The following is a 17917-nucleotide window of genomic DNA, read 5'->3' as shown; positions in this document are numbered from 1 at the left end:
ATTTCTAGGATGGCCACCAGACTGGCAGCTAAAAACCTCTTGTCTGGCCCCCGGGGTCACGCGCCGGACTGGTCCTACGAAAACCCTCTTGTCTGGCCTTTAGAATGCCCACTGCACTGGTCGCGCCTAGAACCTCCCATCTGGCCTTCCTTGATCTGTTGTTAATTTCGGTTTGGATTTAGAATTTAGTTTGTTTTCCTTGTGTTCATTTCTATGCATCTGTCTCATTAGGGTATTGTGCCTCCTGTGCTCGTTTATTTGATCCCTCTATACACTTTGTGCCTTGACCAGGGGTTTCTCGTTGTCTCATCTGTTTGCTTGTATTTCATTTCTTGTTTTCTTTCAGTCTTTGTTGGTTTATTGTCTTGATCATAGCTAACTGCTGTTTGCTGTCTTAATCCAAGTCAAGATGTTTTCTTTGTGTTTGTTTAGTTAAGTTGATTCTTGTTTTGGCATTTATTTTGTGTTATGGATTTTTACCTCATTTGTCTTTCGTTTCGTTAGATTCTGGGCACTGTTGGGGCACTGTTGTAACTGATTGTTCCTTGCCGCATCTTGATGTATCAGTTTGTATGCAGTTGCTATGGTCCTTTTATTATTTATTCCTTGACTAAATCATATAGGCCTGCTGTCTTACAGGAATTAAGCTCTAGTTACTCAGTGACACATTGTCAGCGTTCTTCCAGTGAGAAGGCCAGCTTTATTCCATGTTTTCTGCCTTCTATCCTGCACTCTTGAAGCTACTTTCTATTTTCATAGATAAAGACTTTTACATTTCTACTCCGGTGTCATGTCTGCTTCTGGGTTCAAATTCTGCTCTTCACGTGACAAATATGTATTTGTGATGATGAAGTGGGGCAATAAATAGTTGTGGCGCCTTCAAGCAAATTAATATAGTACCGTATTTTCGGGACCATAGGGAGGGTGCACTTTAAAGTCCCAAAACAAACGAGGCGCCTTGTAATGGACTGTGCATCGCTCTCGACCATCGACCCTTTTTCCCAATGGGGTATTCGGAGTGCATGTTAGCATACTCTGCTGGTCAGAGTCTGAGTCATCTATGCTTCGAATTGACTGTGACTAATACATTATGTGGCTACGGTGTTTGGGTGATGGTGTAGGAGAAAGCTGGACAAAAATGCAGCTGTCCACAATGTCGTAGTCTGTCTTATCATTCATGTTATTGCAAGCAACAAACATCACAGGTTTAGACGACAGACTGCAAAAATATAAAAGCCCAAAGCAGACCACGCACATCTCTCTAAACAGCCATGTGATTGGCTGAGGGGCTCCCAAGAAGCCATTGCTATAATCTTTAATTTTTATTTCTTTTGGGGATATAAATGGCATGGGAGATACATGTTTTGTGTTAATCTTATTTCTTTGTTTCATTGTTTGCTTGTATGCTGAGTTTTTTTTTTGGTTTTGATTCGAAACCGTGACTCTCAGGAGTGTGGTGACCAGTGAAGTCCCTCCCCTGACGTTGTCTAGTAGACGTGTCACCATGATGTCTCTCATTGGTTAGAGTCAATGTTATTGGCAGTGATCCCTTATCGTTCCATCTCTCAATGGTCTGAGGTGATACCTCTGGCATGAGCACTGGTGAGGTAGCATGCGTGAGCTAACATGAGCTAGATTGCGCCAGCTTGCGCCTCGTAGTGTGGCGCGCCTAGTATATGTATTAAATACGGAAATAGCACCCTCAACTGGCCCTTTGATGCAGAGCGTCTTATGGACGTAAAAATACGGTATATTAATACTACAAGGAAATATAGAGAATACTACAGTTGAACAAACAGTGAACAAATAAAACAAACCCCTTGATTGGTATAAAGGTCTGTGAACATACATCTTCGAAAACATACCTGTAATTCATTTTATTCAAACTGAACAAAAATCGACTTTCAATCAGGCAGGAAAGCACATGTACAAGTGACCTTGGTGAAGAATTACCTTGGATGTCAAAACGCACTGGCTTTAACAGAAGAAAGTTCAAATACATAAATACATTCTTTGATCTGATGATTCCTGTGGGTTATCAGAGACAGATGAAAGAAAACTGGAGAGGCTGAAGACCAAAGGCAATGCAAGGCTGATGTGACGTGGCTATGGTATCTAGAAGGATTTGAACACTGCAGGGGCTGATGTTTTCATGCTGCTCATGGTCAGATGATGTTCACAGAACATGCCACCATTGTGGAATGTTGGGCAGAACAGTTGGGGTGTTGCAAAGCGCCCCTGCAACATGCAGGAATGAAAGTGAAGGACATTTACAGTTGATCGGGATCAGGGAATTGCAAATGGCAGGACACTCTTGAGTGGCCCCTTGATTAATTTCTAGACAATTTATTAATTTTTTTTAATGAAAGTATTAGAATTTTTACAAACTCAAATAATTAATGAGCCGCTATCTCTCTCTCTCTCTCTCTCTCTCTCAATATATATATATATATATATATATATATATCATATTACAATTTTGAGAGTGTTGATTTTTGTGAAAAAATGATTTTTTACAAATACTGTTGGTTTGCTTTGCCATAGTTTTGTGCCATCTGTGAATGGTAATTTTTGTGCAAGACAGCCCTTTTGCACTGGAAAAAAAAATACAGGGTGTGGTTATTTTGTCGTTTACGTCAAACCCTTTGCAGTGTTTACGATAGTGGATCTATTATACATGCATTGAGAAATGTATCATGACAAATGAAATATATTGAGAGCTTGTATTTAGTCCAGACTAAAAAAAAAACAAACAGTTCTTTTGTACAACAATGCTGGAATATCCCAGTAAATATTTGTCAGTTTAAAAGTGGACCAATTAACATTATTTGCTTATATTGTATTATGTTGCCAAGCAACAGGCAAACCTTGCTCATAGCCAAAAAGGAACTTAAGTCAACGTGTGTTCCATAAAAAACACTTTAATTCAGTGCAGCAACAATGAACGATACATAGACAACTGTAATAGACATCATATCGCATCCCAATTGAGTATCATATATTCTTTCTAGATGAACCAATTGTTTCACAATGTGACTGTAACAACACATAACTGCTTCAGCACACACTGTACTCTACATTCCAGAGATACAAACACAAATGTATGACACAAGACCTTGGACCGATTTGGTCAATATTGTCTCAGAGCGCTAACAATATTTAATTTAACATCATACACTTGTTTGTTAACAGTGATTTAGAACGCAGGTGGCTTTTCTAATATGATGCTTATTTGTTCTCATGTATTCAAATATGATCAGAAAAATCTCATAACCAAAATATTAGAGGAAAAAAATAAACTCTATATGATGCAGCACAGTTGGACATCACCTCCCGACAGGGGATGTGACAATTCTTTTTTTACAACATATAATGAAAGAAAGGATCGAATTATCAAAATAGGATGACAAATAGCCGCTTAAGTAGCACAAGCAGTTGTTTATAATCACCCCCCCCCCCCCGCCCCCCAAAATCCCAAATCCAAAAAGCAGCCGTTCCACCAAAAGTAAAATGTCACTCCACTGCAACATCTAGAGACTTGTAGAACTTAAACAAAGTATTAACCAAAGTGTCAATAGTGGTGGCAAACAAGACAGAATTGAAATGACTTTGTGAATGTGTAATTTGTCGTTATTTTTGCAAATCCATCACGGCTGAGTGAGCCCACTGAAAAAAAAAACACCACTGTTCATGTGACAGCTTGCTCAAAGTTGCATTTTGCCAGCACACACAGCCCAAATTATACTGCGCGCCCGCCTTCATCTGCATGTTCACAAACAACTCTTGGCTTCAGGACCTTTTGCTATTTAGCTTGAAGACAAGACATGTGAGCACAACCACTACTTGCTAGCATCTCGGGACCACAACCACGGCAAATACCACACAAATATCAACAATAAACAACACTATGATATACAGTGTACGGCAGATTGCGTATCTGTTTGTCACCTACTATAAGTCCGATTGGCAAACTATACCATGAGCTATACCATTGAACATTAAATTGCAAATTAACCTTGCTATATATCAGCCGTAGCATGGTTTGTCAGATTCAACGATGGAAATAAATGCGGGCGAATTAGGTGCATTCAGAAAATATCATGTATCCTGAATATTACAAAAATATAAATACAACAATGTCCATTTTCTTTCCACACAAATTACCTGCATTGAACCAAACAACGAGAATTTAAAACAATCACCTTTGACTACTTTTGACAACGGTAATAACAATTTCCTTTGTGATATCTTCAATGCCCTCCACTGAGAAGCCATCACAATAAAATATTCTGCTTGTTGAAATCGGAGAAAGACAATTGGACCGCCGACGGTGATCTAGAGCCTTCAACTACCTGTGGATGCTTAACTTGCTTATATGATCGTAATACGGAGACTGAAACTTTACGTGGAACTCATTTTGATTTGGATTTTTGACATTTATTTGCACCAATGTATCATTTTATGATCCACTGTCATTTTGAACACACACACACAATGAGAAGCTGTACTTCAGTTTTCCCAATTGACAAGGCCTGAATTTTGCATTCTTGAAATTTGCATACCAATGATAAAACCTTTCACCGTTGTAATTGCTGTTATAGTATTCCCATGGACCCTTCACAAAGAAATGACACTTCAATAACTGAACTCTGGACACTCAGTGACAATCATCAGTGTATCACCACAAAAAAAAAATAACATTGTCTCCATGACGTTTCATACTAGTGGACCATTAGTATATGACTTCACAAAATTCACAGGAAGGGCAACTTTATTATTAGCCATGTGATTGAGTTTTTGATTCTATGATACTTGGTGTCAGTTGAAAAACAAAAAAAAATACATCACTAATGACTCGGCATCTTAACTTGGACGCTAGTCAGGCAGCTAGCAAATCAGTGTTAGCTTCCACCGCAGCCAATAGCAATCTGGACCTTTCTCTACATCATCTTAAGAAGTTTACCACCCTGCTTTTTCTCCCGTCCACCCCAAGAAGCCTCACGTGCATGTCTGACCTTTAATTGAACCTTCCATCACGCCGCAATTTGCGGTCAAGCCAGATGGCTATCAGTTGGCGGCCGAAGCTAGCGATGAGCATAAGCGGTTGGGAATATGAATTAATGAATTCAGCGTTGGATAGTGATCAGATGCAAACAAACACTACGTTATTGTTTCTCATCAGTAAAAGCAAATTATTGTGACAATACTCCCCCCAAGTCCAGTCAACGCGACAAATATATTACACCACCTGCAGCAAATATCGTCGAGTACAATAACCGTCTTGTTGTAAAGAGTCATGGGAACTCAATAATTCAAATTGGTTGCTCAAAATTCTTTGTCATGAACGATTTGACATCCGTTTTTGGATCACAGAGTGTAAAACGTATCTTACATAATGAGTCATAATCAGACATACTTTTTAATTGTGGTTGGAAACTTTGCAACCTGTGAGACATACCATGTGAGAGCGTGTCATATGCTATTTTAAAAACTAACTTAAAAAAAAAAGCCTTACTTATAGTGGACTATTAGTTTTTATAGGAGGCGAGATAAATGGTAATGTGGACTAATTTTGATATTACATTCGTTCTTTTCACTTAACTATGAAGAGAGTGAGGTATAATCAAATTATAGTATTAGATTAGCTCAGTCAGGGCCTGGGAAATGTTGAATCTTCAAAGTCAAGATTCATAAAGATTGCAATATGTAAAACCTTTCCACTTTGGACGTAATCACATCATTCTCCGGGTAAGGGCGGAAGTGAATTGTATCTCAACTTGACCATCTGTGGATGGGTGACCTGGCCCCCTCTGAAGGCTTTTGGGGGAGACCAAAAGATGTTGGAAATGTTTTATGTGTAAGCAATGCATTTGTAATAAGTCTGATTGAATATTCATGTCGCTCCCTATACGAAGACAGAAAAGAGAGGTGGCGCACGTGTGGCATTTTGGGAGACTTTTTTTTTAGCAGCATGTCAACGATATATGGGACAAAAAAGAAAATTCAGATGATAATTTAGTCACCTTTTATGAGCCAAGGAAAACATTACCTCAAACTAAAACTTTGATGAGGAGCCGCTTACACAAGACAGCTTTAACCAAAAAACGAATAAGAAGAGTGTAGATTTTGCAAACATTTGAAAAAAAGTTCAAATGGAAGTCACGTTGCCTTTGTAAAAATGGAGGATATGACACACAAGATAAAATTTTCATAAAATTAAGAGTTCTCAGATGTATTGATAACATGTCTGTAACTTGAGCCGGTGCTTTGCTTTTGGCTTTGATATGATGGCGCTCACGGCAGATTGGTAAACTAGCCTGGCTGTGACATCACAATAGAACCAAAATCTGAACCACTCTTTGAAAACATATTTACCGACATACAGAGCTGACAATACAATACTTGGTTGTGCATTTTCACCAACCTTCAAATTAGCTTAGGATACAGAAGACCTACTGTACAGTAGTTTTTGTTTCAATTTACATCTCCACACCAATGTCTAAAAATCTGAGCAGCAGATTTTTTCATCTCGCTAAAATTGGGGTACACATGCTCTGAAGTTACAAATAGAAAACATTGTTTTCAAGCAGTGAAAATTCAGAGATCTCAATTTTCAGACTTTCCACTCTTGTCCAGTGTCCAGTGGGACAAGTGGTTGGTACATAATGCACATGAAAAAAAAGCAGCAGAAAAAAATCGTAACGTTCACCTGATCGCGTAAACTTACCATAACCCAGCTGTCTTTATTTATTGTTACATTATATTATAATTAACTAGCTGTCAGCAAAATGGATTCAATATTTGCGCAAGTGGATATTCCAGTTGTCCAGGCAAATATCCCATGTTTTCTAGTGAGACCCAATGTAGCTGCATTTGTTCAATTTGACTGGTCAACATTTTAATCAGTGCTGGCTTTTTGGGTCCTTAATGTCTTTCTGACCCTGATATCAAAAATGTCTTGACTTTTTGTTTGACCCATAATAAAAGACACCTGTTGCTTAACCTTATCTTGAATTAATTAATTATTATGTCAGCGCAATGTTGCATCTCTTTGAAACATTTTTTTGTAAAAAACAAAAAAAAAATTGGTTCCCAGTGTTACGACATCTCCTAATGGTCACACTTGATCGGTGCCTCAGCATTCTATTTCCCAACGTTTGTATGCTTGGAAACCGATGCTAACATTCCATGGAAAAAAAAAATAAATGCGCTAGTAGAGTTTCTGTTTCTTGTCCAAATTTCACAGGGGGGCAACTTCTTGTCCATTGGCACAAACAGCAACATGCACGTTTCTTTGCAAAAAATGTTTGTGACTAAATGGCAGTACAACGGTAAGTGGTGTCAGGAATCATACTGGAGCCTTCCGTTTTGACCACAGTCATCTTGGATGAGTGTTGGGAACTGTTGAGCGTGTTTCTGCGACAAAGCCGTTCACGGTAATTTTGGGCAAAGATGAGCAACATAAGCGGGTTGATGCAGCTGTGGGAGTAGCTGAGGCAGATACTGATGTTGTAGGCGTAGATAAAGGCGACGGTCGGGGAGTTGTTGCTCAGGTTGATCACCTGGATGACGTGGTAAGGCGACCAGCAGATCAGAAACAGAGCGATCACCATCAGCACCATCTTGGTGGCCCTCTTGGCCCACACGGTCTGCTTGCGTTTGACCCGGCGGATGGAGCTGAACACGTGGTAGAGCGTGAGCGAGTAAAAGGTGCTGATGATGATGAGGGGGATGATGAAGCCCAGGATGGACTGGTAGAGGGTGTACCAGTACATGTCCTCAGGTCCATCAAGATACATCATGCAGATCTCCAAATGCTGTCGGCGTACAACTTTGGCATACATCATGACCGGCACGGTGAGGAGGAAGCTGCCAATCCACACCAGGACGTTGATCATCATAGTCCATTGAATGGTCCGTCGCTCTGACGTGGGGTGAACGATGGCGATGTATCTGTGGGGGAGAAGTCACATCTTTTAGAGGCGTACCGTCGTCTGAAACGTAGGTGGAACATTGCTGGACTTCTAATGAGCATCATTTTATTCCCTGCTAGGTAGAATCAAATCTGAGGTTCCGCTTATGTAACATACTCTCAGCACATCGCTTGGCCACCGACGGAATAAAAGTGGAGGTAGTTATATACAGCAAAGGGCACACAAACGGGAATGGCCGCCCATTCCCTCACACTTGTTCTCCTCATCCTCAACCCAGTACACTGGGTATAAATAACCCAGCATTGGCTTGGAACATTTTGGGTGGTGGGTTAGCTATTTCACCCAATTTGAGTTACTTTTGGCCCAGCAGTTTTAAGAGTGCATACACGCTGAACTGATTGCGTGCCAATCACATGCCACAAATGGACAACAATCCATAGGGCAGAATATCGGGATCACATGGACACACTTACATGTAAAACTTTTAAACTTCAGATCTTGTGGAACTACAGACAGCATAAATATTATTTAGGTAAGAAATGGAAATATTAAAACAAATATAATAATTGAAAGGGAAGATGTTTATAATTTAAGGAGATGATACAATGAGAAGGAGCAGTTATGTAACCGTTCATCCAAACGCAAAGAGATGATTTTCAAAATATACTTCTCATTTGTGTCTTTTTCCTTGTTCTGAGGCTGTTTCAAAAGTCACAAATAGACAGCTTGTTACATTAAATTGACATTGTGCCTCAAATTGTAAAAAGAAAAACAAAAAATGATGACCTATTATCCCCAATCCTCATTACAATCTATTGTCGTCTTTTGTGACGCGTGAGGCAGTCATCCCCGGTTTTATAGTAATTGGGTAATTTTGGCTATACGATATTCATAATACAATGCTAATGTTTTTTCTTCCTCTTCAAAAAACAAAATAAATATCTATTCAACATTGCACAATTTTCCCTGTCCATCGTTCTATTTGGGAGCTACTCTGTCATTTCAGAAAAAAAATCAATAATGGACCGTTTATGAAACCATTTGCCTGATATGACTTAGAACATTGTATCTGTCTTTATATGTGATGTAACTGCATGTGAGTATGTGCAGTGCACTTCAAAGAAGACATCGATGTTCTCGCAATTGTCCAAAGGGCATTCTGATAAAGTGCAGCTAATGTGGAGCTGTCTGTTCACCAAAAAGGCTCCTCAAGTCCATAGGGTTAGCGTGATGGATGGACAGTGAGTGCAATCCGAGTCACCCTCAGTTGGCGGGTATGCTTTTAAATCAGCACGGTTCATTTTTTTTATATGGTCTAAAACACCCGCCAGCATCATTGAATACATTTCATAGAGGCAATGCATGAACAGATACAAGTTACAGTTGCTTTGAAAGAAGTTGGAGTACAACTCAAGATTTCTGTCTTAAATCTTGCTCAGGTTACATCATTTTGTTTTCTCTTCACAATTATTAGTTCTTCAAAAAGATTTTAGAATGCATGAAGTCTTATTAATTCATTCGCTACTCGCCGAGTAAAAAAAAAAAAAAAATGGATCTCTGACGTCTTTACCCGTCAATGGCAGTAAACGAGTTAAAGAACAAGAGAACGGAATTTTATGAAATTTTAGCTTTATTATCCGCACTATAACTACTACTACTACAGTTCAGGGGTGTGCATCCCTCCGATAAAAAAAACATTTGGTACGCAGCTCGTTTCACGTTTGAAGGACGGTTCATTTTAAAGTGGGATAATTCAATTTGGTTCCATTCAGTCGGAGTCCAATTTGATTTAAAACAGTATAGCTCAGTTTTGAGAAGGTATGATGCATTAGTTTCTTGTTGTCAATTTACATGAACATGTCACTACTGTAGATAGTTTATAATGTTTGGGGTGTGCATCTTTCCCATAAAAGATGGTTTCATATGTGCCTCAAGATATTTTAAAGTGGAATGATTCGATGCACTTGCATCTCTAAATCAAACAGGATATTCTGATTCAAGCCCGTTTTTCCAACACCCCTTCTACAATTTTGTGACTGAGAACTAGGATGTGCCGTTAATCCCACAGCAGGAGTACACTTGAAAAACGGATTGGAATAGAACATGTACGCTGTGTACAGGAAGGGAATGACTAGACTGTATTTCCTGAGTAAGTGCAGATCCTTTTATTTGTGCTGCATGTACCAGTCACCACCTATTTGGTTGTTGTCCGCTTGCGGAAAATGAATTGGTCCCAGAGATGTCAAATCAACAGTCATTAGGAAGGCGCGTGACAAGATGGAGGAGTTAGAATAAGTGAGAGATCAGATCACTGAGCAGGGACACTGCTGCTGCAGAGGAGGAGCTCTTTCGCAAAAAGACTTTTCCAGCAGTTCTGCCGGATACAATGATTCAGATCATCTTCTGTACTGTTCACTATTCATTTATGCAACAACTCGCCACTGATAGAAATAGAGTAGACCGAGAGACAGATAGATAGCTAGATAACGTTCAAAAGTGCAGAGTTAGTGTGTTACGTGTTGAGTGTTTCACTTTTTTGGAAGCCTCAAAATCATCGCTTCAAGGAAAGAAGGTCAAATTCACATCATGCGTGTCATTCTTCAACGCCACAAAGAATTTTCTCTCCTCTCATTTATTACTCCCTCAAAGGACAAAAGATAAAGGGGATTTGCATGCTTGTTTTCTTGAATGAATGAATGAATGAATGAATAAATAAATAAATGAATAAATAAATAAACTAACAAATAAATCAATAAAAATCTGGCAAGTACTCAGGAAGACTTTTTACGACAGTGGACAAAGGATGGCTTTCTTATTAATCATCTTGCGATTGATGATGAAAACCCTCTCACTCATTTATTACTGCCACCTTCATGAAAATTAATTGGCAATTCTGACTTTTCACTTTATTCACAGAATTACAGATTTTTCACTTTAATTTCATAGTTCTCACTTTGAAGTCAGATTTTGAAGAATAAAGTCAGAATCTTGCCAACTTTTAAAAAAAAAACGCACAAAGCTAAAGAAACAATTCAGAGCAGCTCACTTGACGCCTCTTGAAGGCCAAGTTTGCTACAGAAAATGTTTAGAATAGTTTGGCTTTTTCATTGTAATGTCATTTTTATTTTGGTTTAATTCGTTTTTAGAGGAAGTTTTTTTTTACATTTTTTAATTTTTAAAAAATGCTTCATTTTAGTTTATTTTTTATATAGGGAGTGTTTTTCAAATGCAAAATAAATATAAATAATTAGTCAGTTTTAGTTTTATCAACATAAGACATATATATATATATATATTTTTTTTTTTTAGGCATTTTATTTTGCCTTTATTTCATTAACACCGATGTTCTTTCAATTTGAGTTTCAGTAACCTTGGTAGGTTAACATCTTTAAAGCACCAAGCTGTTGAATAATTTTCTCTACGTACATTTGCTGTCTGGTACATTGCATGAAAAAGGCAGAGCTCTGGCGAGGGAGGCTGCATCCTGTTTTATTGAATACTATTTAATAAATGATCTTTTCATGCAATTATACATTTAATGATATGAGAAATTACTTAAAAGGGCCGATCATGTTCAATACAATCTAGTAATGACATTGCTTACACAACCAAGGTTTTAATAACGCGATAATCTTGATCATGTCGTGCTAACACCAATCGAGTTATTAAAGCCATATTTGTAAGTGAGCGTTAAAAACATAGCAACTTGTGTTCAAAAACAAAACAAGGACACATTTTAATGATCATTAACTGCTGGTGTGATACCTAGTGCAGTATTATTAATGTGCACATTTCATTGTGCTTAAGATGAGTTATAGTTTCTCGTGTAATCATTTTTCATGAGGAAGAATTCAAAGGGGACTTTGAACACATCTGTCAAAGAAAGTTGCAAATATCCAATAGTCTCCCCCTCTAACCCTATTTAACTTCACATTCTTGGATAACGTCCCGTTCAACACCCCAGTAAACGTAACTTTCCTGAAGTCTCTTGGAAAGCGCTCAAACAGACAGACATGACTTCACCAAGCTCGGCTCAGTGAGCATCCAAACGATTAAAGGAGGACAAGATCCAACATGGCCCAACAAGCTCAGTTTATAATATTTTTTGATCAGAAAACTGCAATTAGTTGTCCTTTTCTTTTTTTCTATTCATTTTGGAGACATAAGTGCGACTTGAAAAACGCCTACTTTTAATGAGGAATATGCCCACGCCTCCTTACGCTCTCTCCATGTTCCTTCGAGAATCGCTGAAAGGACCGATTACAAACTCTCAGCTGGAAATCATTGTACTGTCATTGCTTATAACGTTCAAAAATGGTGAGGAATAAAATTCATGTGGTCATCCCTACCTTTGACCACTTCAACAAATCAAAAATGTTAACCTCTCCGTGGCTGACTCATATGAGAATGAGGCTATGTGGAAGTGATCTTGAGGTACATAAATTATGCTGTTAGGACGCGGCACTCTGCTTCTTTACTCATCACGGTGAGGACGCACGGCATAAAAGCACCAGTCGGGATATTTATATCACGCTGAAGTGGGAATGAGTAGACATGCACATTTATTTGGATGAGTCTAGGTGACGTACCTACAACGTGCCGTTTTATTCTTTGGAATGTAACAGTTCCGGGCTACATGTACGCCAAATCAATGATACGTAATGCGGCCACACTCGGCTCCGTCTCAGCCCGTGTAAGTGGAGAATCGATGGCCACTTTTTTTTTATTTTGTGTGAGCTCACGTTTGATGTCAATAAATCCACATTTTTGCTTTTCTACTTTCACAAGTTGAAGTGGACAAGTGTAGAAAAAAATAGTAATTTGCATTTTGGTGGTGATCGGCTGGCGTTTTAGACAGCAGAACTGACAATTTGAACAATATTACTCGCTTGCCTCCCTGCTGTGACGTAGACGCAGAAAGCTGAAATAATAATAAGACGAGCTCCAAAAGGGGGCATGCCAATTTGTCGTAAATGTCATAAAAAAAAAAAAAACTTCAATCACTACAGTCTTTTAGGGGCGCATTTTAGTACTGATGTCATTTTTACATGCAAACCGATTATATAAGTGCCCATGATAAGACATCCAAGTCTCCCTTGAAATAAAAGCAAACCATTTGTTTGAATTTGATTTTTTTTTTCTCTTCCAGGGGACTGAGTTGAATAGTAGACAGACTCCGGATGAAAAATTAATTGCATTTGCAATATCATGGCGATTTGAGAGTGCCGTTTAAATGGTGGTTACTTTATTGAGAGCGGAGGAGAGAGGGGGATTCAAGAACGCTAAACTAACGCTGCCGTGCTAGCTTTCAGCTTTCACCTTGCATGGTCAAAACTCCCCGCGTCTGGAACAAAAAAAAAAAACCTCACTGTGTTTGCGTTTTCTCTATTTGGTGATGTTGTGGCTTCCGTTATATTTTGACGCTTCTGTGAGAGGAAGTGTCTAATGGCTTTCATTTACTACATTAAAACATGACTTCTTAGACAGGCGTTTTTCAAGTCATCACTTATTTCCTGATCAAAAAAAAATCCATAAACTGAGCTTGTTGGTGAAAAATGGGACATCTCGGTTGGTCATTTCCTTTAAGCTTCATTGATGTGACACCCGATGGCAGTCGCATATTAAATGCAAAAATCTAATGAAACATTTTATTTGCCAAAAGCAAAATGCAAACTGTCTGGAAAACATTTTATCATGTGAGATACGCATCACACTGCCAGAGTAACTTTGTGTTCTTTGTGATCGACTGTCTTAGTTGAACTACAGACTTTACGGAGGCAAACTAAACTGTGTTTTGCGCGATTTGATCCGATTCGAGTTGTCTTTATAACATGAAATTACTTTGCTGTTTGTTTTCTTGCTTTCTTGTCTAGTTTAGGGAAGGTGGCCCTGGCCCTGCTTGTTCAATAGTGTGCCCAGATTTTATTACCATGATGACTCAGAGGCGCACTGGGCGACAGTCTCATTGAGCAAGTGCAAACTATGAAGCACACGGAAGCCCTCGCGGTGACACCAGAATCGTATTTTCCCTCGTGGCGTGAGCACTTCATCACGGAAGCACTGAGTTACCGTTGTTAATACTGTGCCGGTCCGAGTATGTGGCGCGTGCACCACGCACATCGCCAAACGTCTCGACGACTTCACTGAACAATCAAGTATTGTGTGTGGCACTTGCTGGAATTTAAAGCTGCTTGATGATGATACTGTATGCGCAACTAACAACACTCACTGCAGCTTTGCTTACCTTTACGCTTTGGGACGATAGTGTTTGAGACAAGTGTAGGAAAGTGGAAGATTTTCACCTCGCCTAACTGCTATGTTCTTTCTTCTGCCCTTGCTATTTCTCCGGCTTTTCCTGTTCTTAACCGATTTTGCTATCATTTGGGATTGCTACATCGACAGTATCATGACTGTTGTCTTCTGACGTTTATTCCCCACCTCTATGTCAAAATGGTTGGCTATCACCAGTTTGTCAGTCTGGATTTGCAGGTCCCACAAGATCTAGGCCTGCTTGCTCTCAACTACCTTTGTACGTTTCTGCCATCTTGATTCTGGAACCTCTAATCCATATTTGATAGAGATGTTCCGGTACACAATTCCTCCTACTTGGTTATGCTGCTCCATGCTTCTCTTGCCAGTCAGCATCTTACACCCTGATGTGATGTGCTGTACCTACGCTCGGGCTATATATGTATATGTATGTTTATATATTTATATATTATACATACACACCACCCGGTGCCTTCATTAAGGACAATACTCACCCGAGCTCACACCTCTTCGACCTGTTGCCCTCTGGCAGGTGCTACAGGTGCAGCAATACAAAGACAAGCAGAATGACAAACATTTTTTTGCCGAGATCCATCTCCATGCTGAACTCCCACACACAACTATCTATTCCTTGTAGAACCGCAACATAATGTGGCACCCAGTGCACTTTTGTTTGTTTTTATTTGTATGTATTATTATTTTATTGTTTTTACAATAAAGGGGATTGTGTTTACACACACACACACACACATAAATAGATAGATAGATAAATGACCATTTACAGTGTTCAATTAAGCTACCATCCATGTTTTTGGAATGTACCAAGAAACCCACACAGGCATGAGGGAGGAAGGCCAGAGATGTGCTAACCAGGGTGCATTCCCTGCCTGAAGACAGCTGGGATAGGCTCCAGCATCCCTTGAGAGGATCAGCGCCTCAGATAAGAGATGGATCAATAAGGAACTTTGGATAAAATGCAACTTGGGTTTCTAGTTAAGTTAGGCTGTTTTAAGAAAAACTTTAGCACTTTTAACACTTTCACATTTTATTTGTCGATGTTTCGTTTTCTTAGCGCCAAGCTCGTTGGGCGAGGCTACCATGATGCACAGGCAATCAGCTCACGGCATAAATCCACACGTGCTTTCATTGGTCGATCTCATGGGCGGGAACCGATCACGCGCCTTGTATGAGTGTCCATGGTCTTTCTGCAAAATGGCTGTATTATATTATTTTTTATTTTTTGTATAAATAATCCTCTAAAATCAGCTAAACACTGAAGCCGCGAAATGTGAAGCGAAAATTGTTGAAAGTTTTCCTGTAGATACACCTCAAAGCATGCTGTGTTTTTAACGAGGCAATTCAAATGTCACAGATAATTACATGTCACACTGAGAATATTGTCGTAATCACACCTGATTATTAGTATAATAACTGTATTATTTAATCATGCATTTAATCATAAAATGTCTTTACTTTGCAGTAGGAGTGAGGAATCTGTAGACTGTGACCTCCCACGCTATTCTAAATATGAAAACTTCAGAGGAACTGCGATCATAAAAGAACCCACAGATGTCAATTTATATGGCAACACATTGGAAAAGTGGTTTACATATTTTCCTTACAGCTTCCCCCATAATCCAAAAACCTGCCAGTTAAATCAATTGAAGACTCAAAATTGCCCATTGAAGTGAATTGTGTGTGTGAAAGGTTGTTTCTCTCAAGACGTGCCAATCCAGGCATAGCTCGGGTCCAGAGGCATTGAGTTGCCTTGTGTATGAAATGTGCTGTCCAAATAAAAGTGCCTTATGGTGCATCAATGCTTTTGGGGCTTTTTCCCCCCCATTAAAAATATATTAGAATTTACAACAACCACAAAAAAATATATTCTTGTAAAATTTACTTTGAATTTCCGAGTGAAAGGGGTTCCCTATTTTTTTCTCTCATAAATATCACTCCCCATTTTTTTTGTCCAGTGCACTGTAGTGTTTGTTTTATTAGACCTTAAACTTTGTATGGTACATAAATGTTTCATGATGACAGCGGCAGTAAAAAGAAAATATATCTTTTTCCAGAGTACTATTTTAAAAATGGACTTACCGATCAATACAGAGCACGGTAACTATTCCCACTGTGGTGAACTGGTTGCTGACATCCACCACCACCACCGCCTTGCACATAAAGTTCCCGAAGACCCACTGCCTGTCTCGGACCAGCTGATGGATGTTGAAAGGCATCACTAGCAGGAAAAGCATATCTGCTATAGCCAGATTGAGCACGTAGATGTCCGACACCATTTTCTTCTTGCACGCGGCCACCGCGTAAATGACCAAGCCGTTGGCCAGAACTCCCACCGCGCACAGGATGCCATAAATGGACGGGAAAATGTGCATGAAAGTGGTGATGTCGATGAAGCTCGGGGATGAAGCGGTTGCGTTTCCACATGACGGCTCGGTTGAGTTGTTTTGGCAGAAAATATCCGTGTCATTCATCTTTTTTTGGGGGGGAGGAGTAGAGTTCTCTTCCTTGCGCTTCTCTCGTCAGCTGGTTCAAGTGCGCGCTGCGCGTCCTGTACTCGCCAAACTCTTCTCGCCTACTCCCTCGCTCTAAGTGCACAATGTGATGTGAAACAGGCGCGGGGTTAATGTGACTACACGAACGGAGTCGTTCTCTGACGCATGTCGAATCTGTAGTGGCCAACAGTGGAGTGACCAAAGGAACCAGTAGGCAAGGTTGGACTCTCAAGGCTTGTGCGCCACAAAGAAAAAGTTCCCTCCCTTCCAGCATGACTGCCTCTGCCATTTATCAAGCTAATCAACAAGGAAGTCACGCTGGACCTTTCAATCCAGCCAAGTGGTCTATATGATTTATTTTTTAGTGCTTGCACTTTTCTAATGCGATCATTTGAGGGCGTTTCTAAGCATTGTTTGTTAATAAATAAAATAACAACAGAAATCTGAAATCAGAAATCCCTTTATTGTACAGGGTACAGTACTTAATAGTATGGCATGTATACTACATACGATACAGTGTATAACGGATTGGCAACTGTAGGGCAGCGGGTCTCATGTGGCCACACTCAGAAGGCGACAATTTTTTTTTATTGTATTTTATTTATTTTTTTATTTAATATAAGATTCGTCTAAAAAATTCTCAACCTGTTTATAAATATTCATTATACTTTTACCATAAAAAAATGCAGGGGAGGGGATAGTTTCATTTTGAGGTAAAAAAAATCCCGGAAAAAAAATATTTGGCCCAAAAAATGTGCTGAATTACAACTACACATTGACCGTGTAGTACAATAATATGTGCAATAATATTAGAATTTTGAGTTAGTTGATTTTTTAAAAATGGTGTACAATATTTGGTCATTCACTTAGAGTTGTTTTCTAGTTTAGCAGTTTCATGCCATCTTTGAATGGCAATTTTTTAACTAAGAGAGATCTTTGCACTTGGAAAAAGAATTACAGTATGTGGTTATTTTGTTGTTTTTATTTTCTTTGCTTGAAACACAAACCTGCATTTCATTAGGAAAAAGTTAATATATTCGGAGCGCATGTTTTGCTTATATGCAAGTATTTTGTCCGTATCTAAAATAACATTTTCATCATTCATCTGGTTAGGAAGTGCGGAACAGAATATAAATCAGAAATTCCTGAAAACCACATTTTAAAATTACAAGTTTATTTGTTTCTGTGACCAGTCCCATGACT

At 39.1% G+C, this 17917-nt stretch overlaps 1 protein-coding gene and 1 long non-coding RNA gene across 2 annotated transcripts in view; one reads left to right on the top strand and one right to left on the bottom strand.

Annotated features, from left to right (window-relative positions):
* Positions 1 to 17917, top strand: part of LOC148338331 (uncharacterized) — a 59096-nt gene that overhangs the window by 29011 nt on the left and 12168 nt on the right. The gene's annotated exons all lie outside the window — the stretch shown is intronic.
* mchr2b (melanin concentrating hormone receptor 2b) lies at positions 2902 to 16934 on the bottom strand. The gene is made up of 2 exons (XM_088295205.1): positions 16302 to 16934; positions 2902 to 7953 (listed from the first exon to the last, which is right to left on the bottom strand). Exons 1-2 carry the CDS (start codon positions 16691 to 16693, stop codon positions 7314 to 7316), a joined length of 1032 nt encoding a protein of 343 aa, XP_088151331.1. The 5' UTR covers positions 16694 to 16934; the 3' UTR covers positions 2902 to 7313.

Source organism: Idiotropiscis lumnitzeri, chromosome 4 (assembly GCF_059441095.1).
Source record: "Idiotropiscis lumnitzeri isolate Australia: NSW breed Sydney's pygmy pipehorse chromosome 4, RoL_Ilum_1.0, whole genome shotgun sequence".
Classification (NCBI taxonomy): domain Eukaryota; kingdom Metazoa; phylum Chordata; class Actinopteri; order Syngnathiformes; family Syngnathidae; genus Idiotropiscis; species Idiotropiscis lumnitzeri.
Note: the sequence above shows the minus strand (reverse complement) of the source record. Positions and strands in the feature narration are given on the sequence as shown.